At 42.5% G+C, this 20,888-nt stretch overlaps 1 protein-coding gene across 3 annotated transcripts; it reads left to right on the forward strand.

Moving 5' to 3' along the window:
- The first annotated feature begins 212 nt into the window (after positions 1-212).
- Positions 213-12,866, forward strand: CCM2L (CCM2 like scaffold protein). 3 transcript variants are annotated; one of them, XM_073682829.1, is made up of 10 exons: positions 213-1,540; positions 1,642-1,809; positions 2,007-2,090; positions 6,326-6,509; positions 6,620-7,227; positions 7,386-7,518; positions 8,737-8,800; positions 8,902-9,049; positions 9,519-9,657; positions 11,314-12,866. In XM_073682829.1, the coding sequence occupies exons 1-10, from the start codon at positions 1,511-1,513 to the stop codon at positions 11,577-11,579; spliced, it is 1,824 nt and encodes a 607-aa protein (XP_073538930.1). In that variant the 5' UTR covers positions 213-1,510; the 3' UTR covers positions 11,580-12,866. The 3 variants fall into 3 exon arrangements, with proteins under 3 accessions (XP_073538930.1, XP_073538931.1, XP_073538932.1); XM_073682830.1 differs by lacking the exon at positions 2,007-2,090; XM_073682831.1 differs by lacking the exons at positions 1,642-1,809; positions 2,007-2,090 and having other exon boundaries at positions 214-1,540.
- The last annotated feature ends 8,022 nt before the right edge of the window (positions 12,867-20,888 follow it).

Consider the following 20,888-nt stretch of genomic DNA (forward strand, 5'->3'; position numbering starts at 1 on the left):
TTCTCCTTACGGAGAGTGACATGCCAGGCTAAGGAGGCTTGTAGGTCGTGCAATGACCCACTGGGAAATAAAATACATACATTTTCTCTTCAGAGAGGAAGAGGACTTGAACTCTAGTGCCACCTATTGGATGTCGCAATCCTAGAAGTCAATATAGATAGAGCCTTTAATGAGCCTTGCCATATGACTTAGGATAAAAGCCAAACCAGAATCTCAATTTACAGACACGTGTTTTGGGGTTTTGCCCCTCCTCAGTGCAAAGCATGAGATGTGATTTGGTTGTATGAGAGGCCTCTTCAAAAACACAATTTCCATATTTAATTTCCCAGAGGAGCATTGCATGGCTTATAAGTTACCTTACACTGATATAGCACTCTCCATAAGGAGAAACATTAGCCCTTAGACCCCAGTCAGAGGTCGCTTATACAGCCAAATCCGATCTCATGTTTTGCACTGAGGAGGGGGAAAACACCGAAATACGTGTCTGTAAATTGAGATTCTGGTTCGGCTTTTATCCTAAGTCATGTGGCATGGCCTGTTAAAGGGTTCATATTGATTTCTAGGATTGCTACATCCAATAGGTGACACTATTATTCAAGTCCTCTTCCTCTCTGAAGAGGCAATTAGCATATTTAATTTCCCAGATGGGCATTGCATAACCTATAAGTCTCCTTATACTGGCAAGTCAGGCATGTCACTTTCCACAAGTAGAAACATTAGCCCTTAGACCCCAGTCAGAGGCCTCTCATACAGCCAAATCAGATCTCTATGCTTTGCACTGAGGAGGGGCAAAACCTCGAAATATGTGTCTGTAAATTGAGATTCTGGTTTGGCTTTTATCCTAAGTCGTGACAAGGCTTGTGAAAGGGTTGCTATTGATTTCTAGGATTGCTACTTCCAATAGGTGGCACTATAGAGTTCAAGTTCTCTTCTAGGAAGAGTCAATTTGCACGCTTAGTTCCAGTGAAGTTAATGAGCTGTCACATATTACCTTGTGACTGGCGTGGCACTGTTTTTGGAAAGCAGATGTGATTTTTATTCTTGTACATCCCCATTTAACTTGCAAGTGCACAAGTACTGATCGATATTCACTTTCTATGAAGATGCGGCAGAGCCGAGCTTGTCGTTGATGCCATCATTTGGTGTCCAATGTATGATAAGACTACAAGTGAAGCTTCTACATTATCACAAGGAGTTACAAGCCCCTTTTCCTCTGCTGCATCACATACTGTTGTGTGCTTCCACCTAGAAGCAGTCCAAGGAATTGCATTACACTTTTCATGTCTATATCTGCCCTTATCACATTGGACAGAAGTAGGAACTAGACTCTCTCCCTCAATCTGGTGGAGTTTCCTCTGTAGGAAAATAACAATGGAAAGGAAGAGGAGGCAGAGCCAGTTCTACAGAGACCAGGGAGCTGGGAGGGCAGGAATACGCATGAAGTCTGGTAGGACGCAGACATACCCTGGAAGTTTGTGGTAACTGGTGAAGTCATCTGAAAGACAGCAAAATGGAGCAACAAACCAAGAAGGGAAAGAAGGTACCAAGGTGTAACGTCCCTATGTATCTGTGTGGTCAGGTTCATCCAGGCTGTTGTCTCATCATAGGACCTGTCGCCCATCTCTGTCTCCCTCATACCAGGCCCTGGTTTCACCCATCAAACGATTAGTTTCACTTAAATCTGCCCGTCGGTCAGCGGTCAGGAATAGCAGCTACCGCCGACCCCTCCACTCGGTGCCTGTCATGCCCCCCGACTTCTTGTTGGATCCTCAAATTCTTCTGCATGATTACGTGGAGAAGGAAGTAAAGGTAAGCTGATAATTGGGGAGTCAAGCCATTTATAGGCAGGAAAGTTGCTTGGTAGATACTCACTGCAGACCCCATGATGCCCGTCTGCTAGGAGGACATGCCAGGATCTCCAGAGGTGAGGATGCTCGCTGCTATAGTTCATCCAGGAGGTCCCAAATGGGGAATAAGGTAAAAAAAAAAAATTGTCTTCTTCACAGTTCTTGGGTCATCTGACATGGGTTGTGGCCTCACTAAATCCATCAAGTCGAGATGAAATTTTGCAGCTTCTGGATACAGCGAGGGTAAGAAACCCCCTTGTCATAAGTAAGCACATGGTAAAGAGAAAAAATTACTGGTACATCCTGAAGCATGATGGGACAACCAAGACTTCATATTTTCTTTATCTACGCAGGTGCTTGTTATATGGGAATTACTTCATAGGCTATATTATATGGCAGTTCCTTATGGGCAAAAAATATAATAACTTTAAAATTCAGCCTTCCTATATACAAGAATATAACTCCTATAATACTGCCCCCTATATACAAGAATATAACCATTATAACACTGCCCCTATGTACAAGGATATAACTACTATAATACTGCCCCTATGTACAAGAATATAACTACTATAATACTGCCCCTATGTACAAGAATATAGCTACTATAATACTGCCCCCTATGTACAGGAATATAACTACTATAATACTGCCCCTATGTACAAGAATATAACTACTATAATACTGCCCCTATGTACAAGAATATAATTACTATAATATTGCCTCCTATGTACAAGAATTACCTACTATAATACTACTCCTATGTACTAGATTTAACTACTATAATACTACCACCTATGTACAAGAATATGACTACGATAATACTGCACCTTCTGTACAAGAATATAACTACTATAATACTGCCTCTATGTACAAGAATATAATTACTATAATATTGCCTCCTATGTACAAGAATATACCTACTATAATACTACCCCTATGTACTAGATTTAACTACTATAATACTACCCCCTATGTACAAGAATATAACTACTATAATACTGCTCCCTATGTACAAGAATAGAACTATAATGCTGCCCCTATGTACAAGAATGTACAAGAATAGACCTACTATAATACTGCATCCTATGTACAAGAATATACCTACTCTAATACTATTCCTATATACAAGAATATACCTATTATAATACTGCTCCTATGTACAAGAATATTACTACTATAATACTGTCCCCTATGTACAAGAATAGAACTACTATAATACTGCCCCCTATGTACAAGAATAGAACTACTATAATAGTGCCCCTATGTACAAGAATATAACTACTATAGTACTGCTCCCTAGGTACAAGAATATACCTACTATAATACTTCTCCTATGTACAAGAATAGAACTACTATAATACTGCCCCTATGTACAAGAATATAACTACTATAATACTGCTCCCTATGTACAAGAATAGAACTACTATAATGCTGCCCCTATGTACAAGAATAGATCTACTATAATACTGCCCCCTATGTACAAGAATAGAACTATAATAGTGCCCCTATGTACAAGAATATAACTACTATAGTACTGCTCCCTATGTACAAGAACAGAACTACTATAGTACTGCTCCTTATGTACAAGAATAGAACTACTATAATACTGCTCCCTATGTACAAGAATAGAACTACTATAATACTGCCCCTATGTACAAGAATGTACAAGGATAGAACTACTATAATACTGCATCCTATGTACAAGAATATATCTACTATAATACTGCTCCTATGTACAAGAATATAACTACTATAATACTGCTCCCTATGTACAAGAATAGAACTACTATCATCGTGCCCCTATGTACAAGAATATAGCTACTATAATACTGCTCCTATGTACAAGAATATAACTACTATAATACTGCCCCCTATATACAAGAATATAACTACTATAATACTGCTCCTATGTACAAGAATATAACTGCTATAATACTGCTCCTATGTACAAGAATATAACTACTATAATACTGTCCCTATGTACAAGAATATAACTACTATAATACTGCATCCTATGTACAAGAATATAACTACTATAATACTGCTCCTTTGTACAAGAATATAACTACTATAATACTGCTCCTATGTACAAGAATAGAACTACTATAATACTGCCCCCTATGTACAAGAATATAACTGCTATAATACTGCTCCTATGTACAAGAATATACAGTTATATGAAAAAGTTTGGGCACCCCTATTAATCTTAAGCTTAATGTTTTATAAAAATTGGTGTTTTTGCAACAGCTATTTCAGTTTGATATATGTAATAACTGTTGGACACAGTAATGTTTCTGCCTTGAAATGAGGTTTATTGTACTAACAGAAAATGTGCAATCTGCATTCAAACAAAATTTGACAGGTGCATAAGTATGGGCACCTCACCAGAAAAGTGACATTAATATTTAGTAGATCCTCCTTTTACAAAAATAAAAGCCTCTAGTCGCTTCCTGTAGCTTTTAATGAGTTCCTGGATCCTGGATGAAGGAATTTTTGACCATTCCTCTTTACAAAACAATTCCAGTTCAGTTAAGTTTGATGGTCGCCGAGCATGGACAGCCCTCTTCAAATGATCCCACAGATGTTCAATGATATTCAGGTCTGGGGACTGGGATGGCCATTCCAGAACATTGTAATTGTTCCTCTGCATGAATGCCTGAGTAGATTTGGAGCGGTGTTTTGGATCATTGTCTTGCTGAAAGATCCATCCCCTGCGTAACTTCAACTTTATCACTGATTCTTGAACATTATTGTCAAGAATCTGCTGATACTGAGTGGAATCCATGTGTCCCTCAACTTTAACAAGATTCCTGGTGCCAGCATTGGCCACACAGCCCCAAAGCATGATGGAACCTCCACCAAATTTTACTGTGGGTAGCAAGTGCTTTTCTTGGAATGCTGTGTTTTTTTTGCCGCCATGCATAACGCCTTTTTGTATGACCAAACAACTCAATCTTGGTTTCATCAGTCCACAGGACCTTCTTCCAAAAAGAAATTGGCTTCTCCAAATGTGCTTTTGCATACCTCAGCCGACTCTGTTTGTGGCGTGCTTGCAGAAACGACTTCTTTCGCATCACTCTCCCATACAGCTTCTCCTTGTGCAAAGTGCGTTGTATAGTTGACCAATGCACAGTGACACCATCTGCAGCAAGTTGATGCTGCAGCTCTCTGGAGGTGGTCTGAGGATTGTCCTTGACTGATCTCACCATTCTTCTTCTCTGCCTTTCTGATGTTTTTCTTGGCCTGCCACTTCTGGCCTTAACAAGAACTGTTCCTGTGTTCTTCCATTTCCTTACTATGTTCCTCACAGTGGAAACTGACAGGTTAAATCTCCAAGACAGCTTTTTGTATCCTTCCCCTGAACAACTATGTTGAATAATCTTTGTTTTCAGATCATTTGACAGTTGTTTTGAGGAGCCCATGATGCCACTCTTCAGAGGAGATTCAAACAGGAGAACAACTTGCAAGTGGCCACTTTAAGTAGCTTTTCTCATGATTGCATACACCTGGCTATGAAGTTCAAAGCTCAATGAGGTCACAAAACCAAAAAAAGTGCTTTAGTAAGTCAGTAAAAAGTAGGTAGGAGTATTTAAAACAAGAAAATGATAAGAGTGCCCATACTTATGCACCTGTCAAATTTTGTTTGAATGCAGATTGCACATTTTCTGTTAGTACAATAAACCTCATTTCAAGGCAGAAACATTACTGTGTCCAACAGTTATTACATATATCAAACTGAAATAGCTGTTGCAAAAACGCCAATTTTAAGAAAACATTAAGCTTAAGATTAATAGGGGTGCCCAAACTTTTTCATATAACTGTAACTACTATAATACTGCTCCTATGTACAAGAATATAACTACTATAATACTGCTCCTTTGTACAAGACTATAACTACTATAATACTGCATCCTATGTACAAGAATATAACTACTATAATACTGCTCCTTTGTACAAGAATATAACTACTATACTACTGCTCCTATGTACAAGAATAGAACTACTATAATAATGTCCCTATGTACCAGAATAGAACTACTATAATACTGCCCCCTATGTACCAGAATAGAACTACTATAATACTGCCCCCTATGTACAAGATTATAACTACTATAATACTGCTCCTATGTACAAGAATATAACTACTATAATACTGCTCCTATGTACAAGAATATAACTACTATAATACTGCTCCCTATGTACAAGAATATAACTACTATAATACTGCCCCCTATGTACAAGAATATAACTACTATAATACTGCTCCTATGTACAAGAATATAACTACTATAATACTGCTCCTATGTACAAGAATATAACTACTATAATACTGCTCCTATGTACAAGAATGTACAAGGATAGAACTACTATAATACTGCTCCTAAGGATATAACCAATTTCTGAATTATTTCATCCTGATCTTTGTTACTGTATATGTGGAATTTGAGGATTGACATTTTGTTCTCTTTCTGCAGCATCTCAAGGAGCTCCCTCTCCACTGCACCCCGGAGCAGGACAGTATCCTCAGTTTATCAGCTCGGAGCCTCTTACTGACCTGGAGAGACAACGAGGAGCTCATTCTACGGATTCCCACACATGAGATTGCTGCAGCTTCCTATGTTAGGGATGATGCTCTTCATTTGTTGGTCCTCAAGACAGGTGTGACCGGCAGGTTGTCTTTCCTGCACTGAGTGTTCTCATGTACAGTGAACGTTAATAGGTCTTGCATCAGAGTTGGAGTTGCCTCAGTCTCATGGTCTTTCTTTTAGGTCTCGGATTAGATCCTGTTCCAGCCTCTGGTAGCTTGGAAAGAAAACCTCCAGTTGGAAAAGCCGACAGGACTCCAGGAGCAAGTGGAGCTGGTCCTAAACAAATAGGGGGTGCCATGGAGAGGCGCCATACTATCTGCAGCTTGGACTGGAAGATGGCTCACAAATCTTCAGATGGACGACCCAAGAATGGAGGGAGTTTGGAGAGGAGTGGAGAAAAGCAAGAAACTGGAAGCTGGGAGAAGAGTCATAGAGGCCAGGCATGCAATAATTGGGAGCGGAGAATGACATTCAGTGGCAGCTGGGAGCGACGACAACCTTGTGGGGGTAGCTGGGAAAAAAGACACCCCTGTGGGGGCAGCTGGGAAAGACGTCAGCCCTGTGGGGGCAGCTGGGAGAGAAAACAACCTCGTGGGGGCAGCTGGGAGAAACGACAAACTTGTGGGGGCAGCTGGGAAAAACGACAACCTTGTGGGGGCAGCTGGGAGAGACGTCAGCCATGTGGAGGTAGCTGGGAGAGAAGACCAGGAGGACAGAATCCTTTAGATCCCAAAGAGCCAAGTCCAGATGCCTACTGCAACTTGATCATCTTGGCTGTGGAGAACAGAGTGAGTTGATTGTTGAGTTGCTTTACTTTCCCTGCTACTGATCTTCATTCACATATTGTCATACACTCCGGTTGCAACCAAAGCTGCATTCCAAGCCCTACCAGAGACAGTTCCCATTATGTTCTGCTGCTAAGTAGCATTTTTGTACATTTTTACAGGATGCTGCAGAAGAATCCTGTGCGCTCATCTGCCAAGTTTTCCAGATCATCTATGGGGATCAGAGCATTGAATGTGTGGACCGTGCCGGCTATCACTATACTTCCCCTCCGGAGAGGCCGTGGCTATCACGTTGTAAGATGAAGGCCTCGTGGTGACACCCCTGCATGCACTATGCCTCAATTATGGCATGGTAGAAAGCCTTGGTTATTGACTTTGTACTTGTGTAGGAACCAAGATTGCCAACTTGATTTTTTTTCTGGCCAATATTTTTCTGCCATTGGAGACCCCGGGCAAAATAATTAGGGAATAGTTCCAAAACATCAACCTAATAGCAGTACAACAATGTGCCCAAACAGTACCACGTCCAAATAAAAGCATCCTAAATATATTGCCAAAATAATAGCATACCAAGCTCCAACTATTATGCCATGTTGTGCCCAAATATCTCCGTGACTTGTTCTAATACAAGTGTCCAAAAAAGAATACCTAAATAATACCACCATGATGCCTGTAGTGTCCAGACAGCAATGCCAAAATAATAACTGCACACAATGGCCAAATAACAGTCATATTATACTGAAATATAAGGGGAAACATTTCTAATTGTGGAGAGTGACAGTGTAAGGAGACTTATAGGCCATCCAATGGTCCTCTGCGAAATTAAATATGCAATAATGCCACATACTGGAAGTAGCAATCCTAAAAGTCAATGTCAACTCTTTAATGAGCATTGCCACATGACTTAGGATCTCATGCTTTGCACTGAGGAGGGGTGACAGATCGAAACACAGGTCTGCAAATTGAGATTCTGGTTTGGCTTTTATTCTAAGTCATGTGACAAGGCTCGTTAAAGGGTCGATATTGACAATTTTTAGATTGCTATTTTCAGTAATTGGCACCAGAGTTCAAGTCCTCTTCCTCTCTAAAGAGGCAATTTGCATATTATACTGAAGTACTACTGCCATATTGTGTCAAAATAATACTAGCTTAGGCTGGTTTCACACATCCGATGTGTCTCCTGACATGACATTGGAAGAGCAGGAGAACTGCAGCCGGTTTAGACATCGTAGTCGTTACTCGGGTCGTGAATGTTGGATGTGTGATATCGGCCCCACTGTTCCCAATAAAGTGTCATGTTGAGATTTGCAGCCATGCTGGGGTCCTGATGATGAGCACAGACTCTGCCATATGCCGTGTGCAGTAGAGTCCTGTCCCATTGACCTTAGCATTCCTACATTCTCAAACCAGTTATGGTGGCTATAGGGTGTTTTTGATGGAAGAACCAGGACTCTCCTTCCATTTATAGCCTGGCTCTGGACATTGCTTGATTCTTTTCTCGTCTTTCTGCAGGTGACAGTTCACACACAGATGGGACATTTTCATACGATGCCGACTTCAGCTGCTGCAGCTCCTTGTAAGTCAACAAATAAACCAGAAGGGATAGAGATACATATCCTTAAAGGGGAACTTCAACCAAATGCCTTATATTCCTCTACAACTTTTTCCTTTTCCCAGCAATGGTTCCCATGATACATTCGAGGTGCATTACAGCGGAGAATCGTCCCCCTCATTCACTGTATCTGAGCAGAGCCTGGCATCCGGAGTCAGTGATGGCGACCAGAATGGCGTCGCCCTGGAACAGCTGCAGGACTACATGATAACTGTACGTAGCTGGGCGGCTATGTCTGTGCTGATGCATTCTGTGACTTTCCAGTTGCTGGGGAACTACAAATCTCAGCATGCTGTTGTCCCCAGAGTCCGTGTAGCATAGACTGTGACATATAATAGTCACTTTGGATCTCATATTTATACTCCAATCACACCCAGAGCTGCATACGAAAATGTTTTGTTCTCTGTTAACCCTACCCAAACACACAATGACCCTACTAGCTGAAATAAGATAATGGACATTTTTTGTAATTTTCCATTATATAAGGAGAAAACAGTATGCCCAGTATAAAAGCTACATCTCCCACAGTGCAATACAGTGGAGTGCTCTCTATACACTATGGTCTAGCCTGGTGATTGGGAAAACGTGACGTAAGGTCATGCAATCTGGAACAGAATTGGGGATGCTGCTTTGGATGTGACTGGAGTGCAAGTTCATTCTCCATAATGGTTGTTTTGTCTAGCTGAGGAACAAGCTGGCCCCCATGGAGATTTACCGGTTTGCCTGTCTCTTACGTGAATATCGTCTTGGGATGGATGTGAAGGAATACTGCAGAGAGCTGCTCCATTTGTACGGAGAAAATAGGAAATTCCTTCTACTAGGTAAGAACAGTGGGAGATTAGTGATCAGTGATCTTTTTTCAGATACAGAAAACCAAATCCCCTGCATAGAAATAGTTACACATTAAAGGGAATCTGTCACCAGGTTTTTGTTATCCCATCTGAGAGCAGCATAATGTAGAGACAGAGACCCTGATTCCAGTGATGTATCACTTACTGGGCTGCTTGCTGCAGTTGTGATGAAATATCTGTTTTCTCTGCTGCAGATGTAGCAGTTCTCTGAATGCTGAGCTGTGTATAAGCCCGCCCACACCACTGATTGGCAGCTTTCTTTGAACACTGTGCATAGGCAGAAAGCAGCCAATCACTGGTAAGGGGCGCGATTACACAGAGCTCATGAATATGGAGGATGAAGGAATTGAGGGTAAACTGATTAAATTTGCTGATGACACAAAGCTAGGAGGGATAGCTAATACTAGAGAAGAGAGAGAGAGGATTCAAAAAGACCTAAATAAACTGGAGCAGTGGGCAGCAACCAACAGAATGGTTTTTAACAGGGAAAAATGCAAAGTACTACATCTGGGCAATAAAAATGAAAAAAGCATATACAGAATGGGAGGAATAGAGCTAAGCAACAGTACATGTGAAAAAGACTTAGGTATACTAATAGATCATAGACTGAACATGAGTCAACAGTGTGATGCAGCAGCAAAAAAGGCAAATACAATTCTGGGATGTATTAACAGAAGCATACAGTCTAGATCACGTGAAGTCATTATCACACTTTACTCCTCTTTGGTCAGACCTCATCTGGAATACTGTGTACAGTTTTGGGCACCACATTTTAAAAAAGACATAGACAAACTGGAGCAAGTTCAGAGAAGAGCGACCAGAATGGTGACTGGTCTGCAAACCATGTCCTATGAGGAACGGTTGCAGGATTTGGGAATGTTTAGCTTGCAAAAAAGAAGACTGAGAGGAGACTTAATAGCTGTCTACAAATATGTCAAGGGCTGTCACATTGTAGAAGGATCATCTTTATTCTCATTTGCACAAGGAAAGACTAGAAGCTATGGGATGAAACTAAATGGGAGGAGACACAGATTAGATATTAGAAAAAACTTTTTGACAGTTAGGGTGATTAATGAGTGGAACAGGCTGCCACGAGAGGTGGTGAGTTCCCCTTCAATGGACGTCTTCAAACAGAGGCTGGACAGACATCTGTCTGAGATGATCTAGTGAATCCTGCTTTGAGCAGGGGGTTGGACCAGATGACCCAGGAGGTCCCTTCCAACTCTACCATTCTATGATTCTATGATTCTATGAGGACTGCATGGCAGCAGGTTTACTAGTTCTCTAAGTGATAATCTCCTGCTGATAAAACAGTGATTTTATCAAAGCTACAGCAAGCAGCCCAGTAAGTGACACATTGCTGGAATCAGGGTCCCTATATTATGCTGCTCTCAGATTAGGTGGCAAAACCCTGGTGGCAGATTCTCTTTAAACTTATGTCTGACTGCAGCTACCACTAGGGGGAGCTCAATGCATAGAGTTGTATGAAGCTCCCTCTAGTGGTGACTGTAATTAACCAGAATTTCACTGTATGTCTTTGCAGGATATATGGAGATCTGGATAGGAAAAACAATATAACTCTTCCCTTTTATGACATCCCGGGTTTATTCTTGTTTTCCTTGTCAGGACTGAGGCCATTTATCCCTGATATGGACATTGGCTATTTTGAAGGATTCCTAGAGAGCATTGGAATTCGTGACGGGGGAATTCTGACCGACAGTTTTGGAAGAATCAAGCGCAGCATGAGTAATACGTCAGCCTCTGCCGTGCGCAATTACGACAGCTGCTCCCCAGGGTCCAACCGCTTCAACCGCATGATCACAGACATCACACACAATATAGAGGCACTGGCGAGGGACGATGATGACTCTGAGGATGATGACTTCCTGTGACAATTCAACAGTCTCCACGAGGGGACAAATTGAATTTAAAAGCCATGTCTTTAAGGGACAGAGGTGGAGCTGAAGGGGATACGGCACCACTGAACTGAGTAACAATTCCACACACAGGCTCTGTGTCTAAAATCTGCCTTTGTGTTATGGACTCCTTTGAAAGCATTTTATTTTTACTTGCAAATCAATTTTTAGCCAAAACTTAATTTTTGTAATAGGATTTTATTATACATGTTCAACTGCTTGGCTTCTTCATCCTGTGTGTTTCACAGTACATAACAGACTGCATTACTAAGCTCATTATGAAAGTAGTGTCTGTAACTTTATTCTTTTCTTTCCTGATTATCTTCTAGGCTGATCTTAATGTTCCAAGCTGGTAAGAAATCAACTAAGAGGAGAGATAAAGGTTACAAAATCTGCCATTAGGGCTCATACCCATATATGAGAAAAAAAAAACAGTCCGATATCTGGACCAAAAAAACGGACGAGTGCTATGTGAGTGTCATGTGAGTGCTATGCGTTTTTCACGCGCCAGTCTCTTTATAACCTGGCAATTCATCAGCCGCGTACAGTAAAAACATAGCGGTACCTGACAATATAGAATAGAAAGAATAGCTATACTGTACACACAGACTAGTTAGATAGAAAGATGTCAGTGACATATATAATTAGTAAAGTGACTGTGCTGGTTTCTGTACTTGTCATTTATTGTAAAATGAAAGAATTAAAAAAAATTGGCGTGGGGTCCCCCGTAATTTTATAGTCTAGCAGAGGTTAAGCAGACGGCTGGGGCAGATGTTTGAAGCCTGGGAAGGGGGTAATACCCACGGAGCTTCCCATGCTACTAATAGCCCCCAGCTGAATACCTAGCCTTTACTGGCTATTAAAATGGGGGACCACAAAAAAAAATTACGTGGGTTCCCCTATTTTAACAGCTAGCAAAGGCTAGGCAGACAGCTGGGGACTGATATTAATAGCCCAGGAAGGGTGCCATGAATATTGGCCCCCTCCCAGGCTAGAAACACCAGCCCTCAGCTGCCCCAGTAATGGCGCATCCATAGGATGCGCCAAATCTGGCACTTAGCCTCCGCTCTGCCCATTGCCCTGTGGTGGTGGCAGGTGGAGTTATAGGGTTGCGGTTGATGTCAGCTTATAATGCCTGCGGCCATCAAGCCCTGGTCAGTAATGGAGAGGCGTCTATAAGACGCCCCCATTACTTTCCCCATAGTGAAATGTGAAATAAATACATTTACCCGCTCCGTGAATAAAATATTTTTTTGAATTAAACACACAGGCTCCTTTAATATTCTAAATTAAACTCTACTTACCAATACGCCCATTCCATCTGAATCCAATGTCACTTGTAATAAAAGTAAAATAATAAACCAACCTCATCCTCACCTTTCCGACGTGAAGAACAGAATCCAAGTGTCCCGTGACGGCTCCAGCTCTGCTACATCTAGATGGCAGGCTGGATCATAGCGGGCTGCAACCATCCAGCCTGCCATCCTGCAGAGACACTGAGGTGCGCATGCTTGCTGTGACGGCATCAAGATGAGCTGAGTTCATGTCAAATGAACTCAGTTCACCTAATTGACGTCAGCGCGAGCGTGAGAAAATTCTCAAGCTCACGGTGTCAGGAAATGACATCAGAGCATGCGCGGTGATAATTTTCCCACGCTCACGCTGACGTCAATTAGGTGAACAGAGTTCATTTGACATGAACTCAGCTCATCTTGATGCCGGCATGCGCTCCTCAGTGTTTCTGCGGGATGCCTTATCGTGGCTACCAGGTCCACATGAATTGGCCAATTTATGCTCTAAGATTTCTCATTTATTTCTATTTTCTACAGCAGTAATGCTATTCAAATTTCATATATTTCACGTTTGCATACTTAGCGTTACAGTGTGCTGCTTTGTTTTTTAGATGTATATGGAGGTAGGTGCTCCTACTAAGCACCTGTTCACACCTGTTTCTTTGTTTTGGAAGTGCCTGCCAGTTTTTTCTGTTGCTATATACACTGCTCAAAAAAATAAAGGGAACACTCAAATAACACATCCTAGATCTGAATGAATGAAATATTCTCATTGCATACTTTGTTCTGTACAAAGCTGAATGTGCTGACAACAAAATCACACAAAAATCATCAATGGAAATCAAATTTATTAACCAATGGAGGCCTGGATTGGGAGTCACCCCCAAAATTAAAGTGGAAAAACACACTACAGGCTGGTCCAACTTTGATGTAATGTCCTTAAAACAAGTCAAAAGGAGGCTCAGTATTGTGTGTGGCCTCCATGTGCCTGTATGACCTCCCTACAACGCCTGAGCATGCTCCTGATGAGGTTGCGGATGGTATCCTGTGGGATCTCCTCCCAGACCTGGACTAAAGCATCCGTCAACTCCTGGACAGTCTGTGGTGCAAAGTGACGTTGGTGGATGGAGCAAGAGATGATGTCCCGGATGTGCTCTATCGGATTCAGGTCTGGGGAACAGGCGGGCCAGTCCATAGCTTCAATGCCTTCATCTTGCAGGAACTGCTGACACACTCCAGCCACATGAGGTCAGGCATTGTCCTGTATTAGGAGGAACCCAGGGTCAACCGCACCAGCATATGGTCTCACAAGGGGTCTGAGGATCTCATCTCGGTACCTAATGGCAGTCAGGCTACCTCTGGCGAACACATGGAGGGCTGTGCGGCCCTCCAAAGAAATGCCACTCCGCACCATTACTGACCCACTGCCAAACCGGTCATGCTGAAGGATGTTGCAGGCAGCAGATCGCTCTCCACGGCGCCTCCAGACTCTGTCACGTCTGTCACATGTGCTCAGTGTGAACCTGTTTTCATCTGTGAAGAGCACAGGGCGCCAGTGGCGACTTTGCCAATCCTGGTGTCCTGTGGCAAATGCCAAGCGTCCTGCACGGTGTTGGGCTGTGAGCACAACCCCTATCTATGGACGTCGGGCCCTCATACCACCCTCATGGAGTCGGTTTCTAACCGTTTGTGCAGACACATGCACATTTGTGGCCTGCTGGAGGTCATTTTGCAGGGCTCTGGCAGTGCTCCGCCTGTTCCTCCTTGCACAAAGGCGGAGGTAGTGGTCCTGCTGCTGGGTTGTTGCCCTCCTACGGCCCTCTCCACGTCTCCTGGTGTACTGGCCTGTCTCCTGGTAACGCCTCCAGCCTCTGGACACTACGCTGACAGACACAGCAAACCTTCTTGCCACAGCCGCATTGATGTGCCATCCTGGATGAGCTGCACTACCTGAGCAACTTCTGTAGGTTGTAGAGTCCGTCTCATGCTACCACGAGAGTGAAAGCACAACCAACATTTAAAAGTGACCAAAACATCAGCCAGAAAGCATTGGTACTGAGATGTGGTCTGTGGTCCCCACCTGCAGAACCACTCCTTTATTGAGGGTGTCTTGATAATTGTCAATAATTTCCATCTATTGTCTATTCCATTTGCACAACAGCATGTGAAATTGATTGTCAATCAGTGTTGCTTCCTAAGTGGACAGTTTTATTTCACAGAAGTTTGATTTACTAGGAGTTATATTCTGTTGTTTAAGTGTTCCCTTTATTTTTTTGAGCAGTGTATTTATAAGATAGATAGATATATACACACACAGTGGTGTGAAAAAGTGTTTGCCCCCTTCCTGATTCCTTATTCTTTTGCATGTTTGTCACACTTAAATGTTTCAGATCACAAAACAAATGTAAATATTAGACAAAGATAACACAAAATGCAGTTTTTAAATGAAGGTCTTTATTATTAAGGGAAAAATAACTCCAAACCTACAGGGACCTGTGTGAAAAAGTGATTGCCCCCTAACCTAATAACTGGTTGGGCCGCCCTTACCAGCAACAACTGCAATCAAGCGTTTGTGATAACTGCCAATGAGTCTTTTACAACGCTCTGGAGGAATTTTGGCCCACTCATCTTTGCAGAATTGTTGTAATTCAGCCACATTGGAGGTTTTCCCGAGCATGAACCACCTTTTTAAGGTCATGCTACAGCATCTGAATCGGATTAAGGTCAGGACTTTGACTAGGACACTCCAAAGTCTTAATTTTGTTTTTCTTAAGCCATTCAGAGGTGGATTTGCTGGTGTGTTTTGGATCGCTGTCCTGCTGCATAACCTAAGTGCGCTTCAGCTTAAGGTCATGAACAGATGGGCAGACATTCTCCTTCAGGATTTTTTGGTAGACAGCAGAATTCATGGTTCCATTTACCACAGCAAGTCTTCCAGGTCCTGAAGCAGCAAAACAGCCCCAGACCATTACACTACCACCACTATATTTTACTCTTGGCATGATGTTCCTTTTCTGAAATGCTGTGTTACTTCTACACCAGATGTAATGAGACATACCCCTTCAAAACAGTTTATCTGGTCAGTCTACAGCATATTCTCCCCAATGTCTTGGCGATCATCAAAATGTTTTCTTGCAAAACTGGGACGAGCTTTTGTTTTTTGCTCAGCAGTGGTTTTTGTCTTGCAACTCTCCCATGCATGCCATTTTTGCAGTCTTTTACTTATGGTGGAGTCATGAACACTGTCCTTAAAGGAGGCAAGCAAGGCCTACAGTTCTTTGGATGTTATTGTGGGGTCTTTTGTGACCTCTTGGATGAGTCGTCGCTGTGCCCTGGGGTAATTTTGGTCGGATGGGAAGGTTCACCACTGTTCCATGTGTTCGCCATTTGTGGATAATGACTCTCACTGTGGTTCGCTGGAGTCCCAAAGCTTTAGAAATGGCTTTATAACCTTTTCCAGACTGATAGATCTGTTACATTGTTTCTCATTTGTTCCTGAATTTCTTTGGATCGAAGCATGGTGTCTAGCTTTTTCGACGATCTTTTGGTCTACTTCACTTTGTCAGGCAGGTCCTATTTAAGTGATTTCTTGATTGAGAACAGGTGAGGCAGTAATCAGGCCTGTGTGAGGCTAGGGAAGTTGAACTTCGCATCCCAAATATGTGAAAAAAACAGTTAATTTATGGTTTTGGTGGGGGGGTGGGTGTGGAAGAGTGAATCACTTTCACACAGGGCTCTGTAGGTGTGGATTTCTTTTTCCCTTCATAATATAGACCTTAATTTAAAAACTGCATCTTGTGTCATCTTTGTCTAATATTTAAATTAGTTTTGTGCTCAGTTGTGACAAACATGCAAAAGAATAAGAAATCAGTAAGGGAGCAAACACCTTCACACCACTGTATATACATATACACACAATAAATATACACTGCTCAAAAAAATAAAGGGTACACTTAAACAACAGAATATAACTCCAAGTAAATCAAACTTCTGGGAAATCAAACTGTTCACTTAGGAAGCAACACTGATTGACAATCAATTTCACATGCTGTTGTGCAAATGGAATAGACAATAGATGGAAATTATTGGCAATTATCAAGACACCCTCAATAAAGGAGTGGTTCTGCAGGTGGGGACCACAGACCACATCTCAGTACCAATGCTTTCTGTCTGATGCTTTGGTCACTTTTGAATGTTGGTTGTGCTTTCACACTCGTGGTAGCATGAGACAGACTCTACAACCCACAGAAGTTGCTCAGGTAGTGCAGCTCATCCAGGATGGCACATCAATGCAAGCTGTGGCAAGAAGGTTTGCTGTGTCTGTCAGCGTAGTGTCCAGAGGCTGGAGGCGCTACCAGGAGACAGGCCAGTACCCCAGGAGACGTGGAGGGGGCCGTAGGAAGGCAACAACCCAGCAGCAGGACTGCTACCTCCGCCTTTGTGCTAGGAGGAACAGGAGAACTGCCAGAGCCCTGCAAAATGACCTCCAGCAGGCCACAAATGTGTATGTGTCTGCACAAACTGTTAGAAACCTACTCCGTGAGGGTGGTATGAGGGCCCGACGTCCACAGATGGGGGTTGTGATCACAGCCCAACACCGTGCAGGACGCTTGGCATTTGCCACAGAACACCAGGATTAGCAAAGTCGCCATTGGCGCCCTGTGCTCTTCACAGATGAAAGCAGGTTCACACTGAGCACGTCACAGACGTGAGTCTGGAGACGCCGTGGAGAGCGATCTGCTGCCTGCAACATCCTTCAGCATGATCGGTTTGACAGTGGATCAGTAATGGTGTGGGGTGGCATTTTTTTGGAGGGCCGCACAGCCCTCCATGTGCTCACCAGAGGTAGCCTGACTGCCATTAGGTACTGAGATGAGATCCTCAGACCCCTTGCGAAACCATATGCTGGTGCGGTTGGCCCTGGGTTCCTCCTAATGCAGGACAATGCCAGACCTCATGTGGCTGGAGTGTGTCAGCAGTTCCTGCAAGATGAAGTCATTGAAGCTATGGACTGGCCTGCCCGTTCCCCAGACATGAATCCGATTGAGCACATGTGGGACATCATGTCTCGCTCCATCCACCAATGTCACGTTGTACCATACCCTGTCCAGGAGTTGGCAGATGCTTTAGTCAAGGTCTGGGAGGAGATCCCACAGGAGACCATAAGCAACCTCATCAGGAGCATGCCCAGCCGTTGTAGGGATATCATAAGGGCATGTGGAGGCCACACAATAGGGAGCCTCATTTTGACTTGTTTTAAGGACATTACATCAAAGTTGGATCAGCCTGTAGTGTGTTTTTCCACTTTAATTTTGGGAGTGACTCCAAATCTAGGCCTCCATTGGTTAATAAATTTGATTTCCATTGATGATTTTTGTGTGATTTTGTTAGCAGCTCATTCAACTTTGTACAAAACAAAGTATTCAATGAGAATATTTCATTCATTCAGATCTAGGATGTGTTATTTGAGTGTTCCCTTTATTTTTTGAGCAGGGTATATAATTATATATTAGCACGGGGAGCATGGAGGGAGGATACTGTTCTCATAGTGTGCTTGTGAAGGCATATCCAGTGCTTGCATTGCAGTATATAGGGGATGGTAAAGGTCTTCTTACAGTAGTGCAAGGAGAGCTGTGGGATAGATGCACAGCAATGGTGTGCTGTCTGAGCCCCATAACTCAGGATCAGCCCCGTGCTTAGAGAACACTTACTGCCACCATCTATATTTCACAACAGTACATTCTTATACCACTACAGGTAAAGACCGGACAACACAGTTCTGCTTAAGGAGTCTTCTGGAGTTCATACATTGATGGCCTATTTCGACAGGATAGCCTGTCACATTGAGGCAGGTATTTATGTTCTGACTGATCAGAGTAACCCATCCACCATAAAAAAGGGAATTTAGTTATGGCTTCAGTTTACATTTAAGAAATAGAAAAGTCACAAGTAGTGATGGCGAAAGGGTTATCAAAACACTCGCTCGAGTATACTCTGCCGTGAATATGATTTGCGACTGTTTGACAAATTTAATACGTGAGGAATGCTTGTTTTTCCAGCATTCCTCACATGTATTAAATCTGTCAAACAGTCGCAAATCATGTTCACGGAGCGACGAAAACTTAAAGCCCGAGCACACTATAAATACTCGGTGCTCGGCCGAGCATACTCGGCAAAAGGGTTAACAAAACATACTCGCTCATCACTAGTCACAGTGCAAATATGATGTGCACCATTGTTTGGTCATCACTTTTCATAAAATGTTTAGGGGAAGATGTATGAATAGATTAAACAAAACCGGTTCAGCAACCATGTCAGTATTCTGTGGCCGCCAGCCAGGAGCCCTGAGGACCACCTACCTGCCAACATCCCCCAGGTGATGTCATGTCAGAATGATCATGCTGTGATGTACCTTCCGGCAAGTAAAAGGCTCACAGGGCACGCATCTGGCAGCCACAGCACATTAACATAGCTGCTGGACCAGAGTTCTGTGAATAGATTCCCTGATTTATATTTTAGGACAACTTTAATAAAAAGCATGTTATTCGATAAGAAATTGAAATATTTTTTATTAAAGATATATCAGCTTCTTTTTCCTCCAACTCACAGATAAAGTCTGTATTCAGTCAACATATTTTTCACATTACCAAGATGACAGTTGGTGCTTTTAAAATTCTATGGGGAGGGTTTTGAGAGCTAGAGTCAGACACAGGCATTCTGCTACAAGTTCTCCTGAAACGACAGTTACAGTCCTCCATTGAACTTTATAAGCACCAACCGTCATCTATCTCAGTAATGGGAAAATCTGTAGTCACTGAGGACACATTCTACCTGTGAAAGAGAGAATTTTGAGAATGACTGATCAGTCCAGGAGGTAGAAACAGATTTGTCTCGAAGATATATAAGGAGTCTTATTTTCACATGTACCATTGATTTATGAAAAGGAGAAAAAAAATACATAAATTACTCACTAATGCTGGCAATTGAAAATTTAAACAGACTCATAAGTATAGATTTCAATTTCTGGCACAAGTGCAACCAAATCTGTGAGTGCATCTCTTTAAGTGACATGTACAGTACAATTCATCAAATTTATTGAGACTGGTGTATGAAATGCCTGTGTTCACAACCCCCACCCCCAAAGTGCTGTGCATATCACAGACATCAGGTACCAGTGAATTCCAGGGTAGGGGGGGGGGGGGCTGGCAATACTGGATTTTGGTGACCCAGTTTGCACCTGTGAATTGCTGTACTGATAGACAGTGGATCTTTACTACAGAAAACACGAAGGGGAACTACGACACCTGCTGTGTGGCTCTATAAGGCCATGTATGATCTGTACTCTACATTAGACACCAACGTTCCCATAAGCCATTGTCTGATGTAGACTAAGGGGCCACATATTGCATACAAGAGCTCTTATACAAAGATTTTTCTCTCTGTAGTTTCCAGGTATAACCTTAAGTACAGAGGAGAAGGCCAGCTTTACCATGCAGGCTGTATATTTTAAGTGTAATAATTATACAAAGTTAGAGTACCCTAGCCAAAAATTATCCACTGGATAAAAGGACTAAAGCAGCCGTAGTTACTGGTAATACTAGTCTTATCCAGACACATGCCCTGTGGCTTAATGTCAGTTCCAGCAGACATTAGGTATACCTGCTGTCTGATTTAACAATAGCCCTCTAGAAGACCACTTTTTCAGTCTATTTTTGGGTGGTAGTCTTTGAGGCTTCAGTGTATTAAAAAACACAATGTTACTCTTAGTGTGGAAATTGTGTGATTGTTAGCCTCATCCAGGTGGCATTTTAGTGCACGCATTATGGCTGCAATTACTCAGGATTAGTGATGAGCGAGTTTGTTCTGTTAACCCTTTCGGCAAGCATCTTCAGCGTGCTCAGGTGCTATGTTTTCGGCACTCCGTGCTCATGATTTGCGACTGTTTGACAGCTTTAATACATGTGAGGAATGCTTAAGAAATAGGCATTCCTCA

This window comes from Phyllobates terribilis, unplaced genomic scaffold (genome assembly GCF_046119375.1).
Source record: "Phyllobates terribilis strain yellow unplaced genomic scaffold, ASM4611937v1 Scaffold_5__5_contigs__length_657084704, whole genome shotgun sequence".
Taxonomy (NCBI): domain Eukaryota; kingdom Metazoa; phylum Chordata; class Amphibia; order Anura; family Dendrobatidae; genus Phyllobates; species Phyllobates terribilis.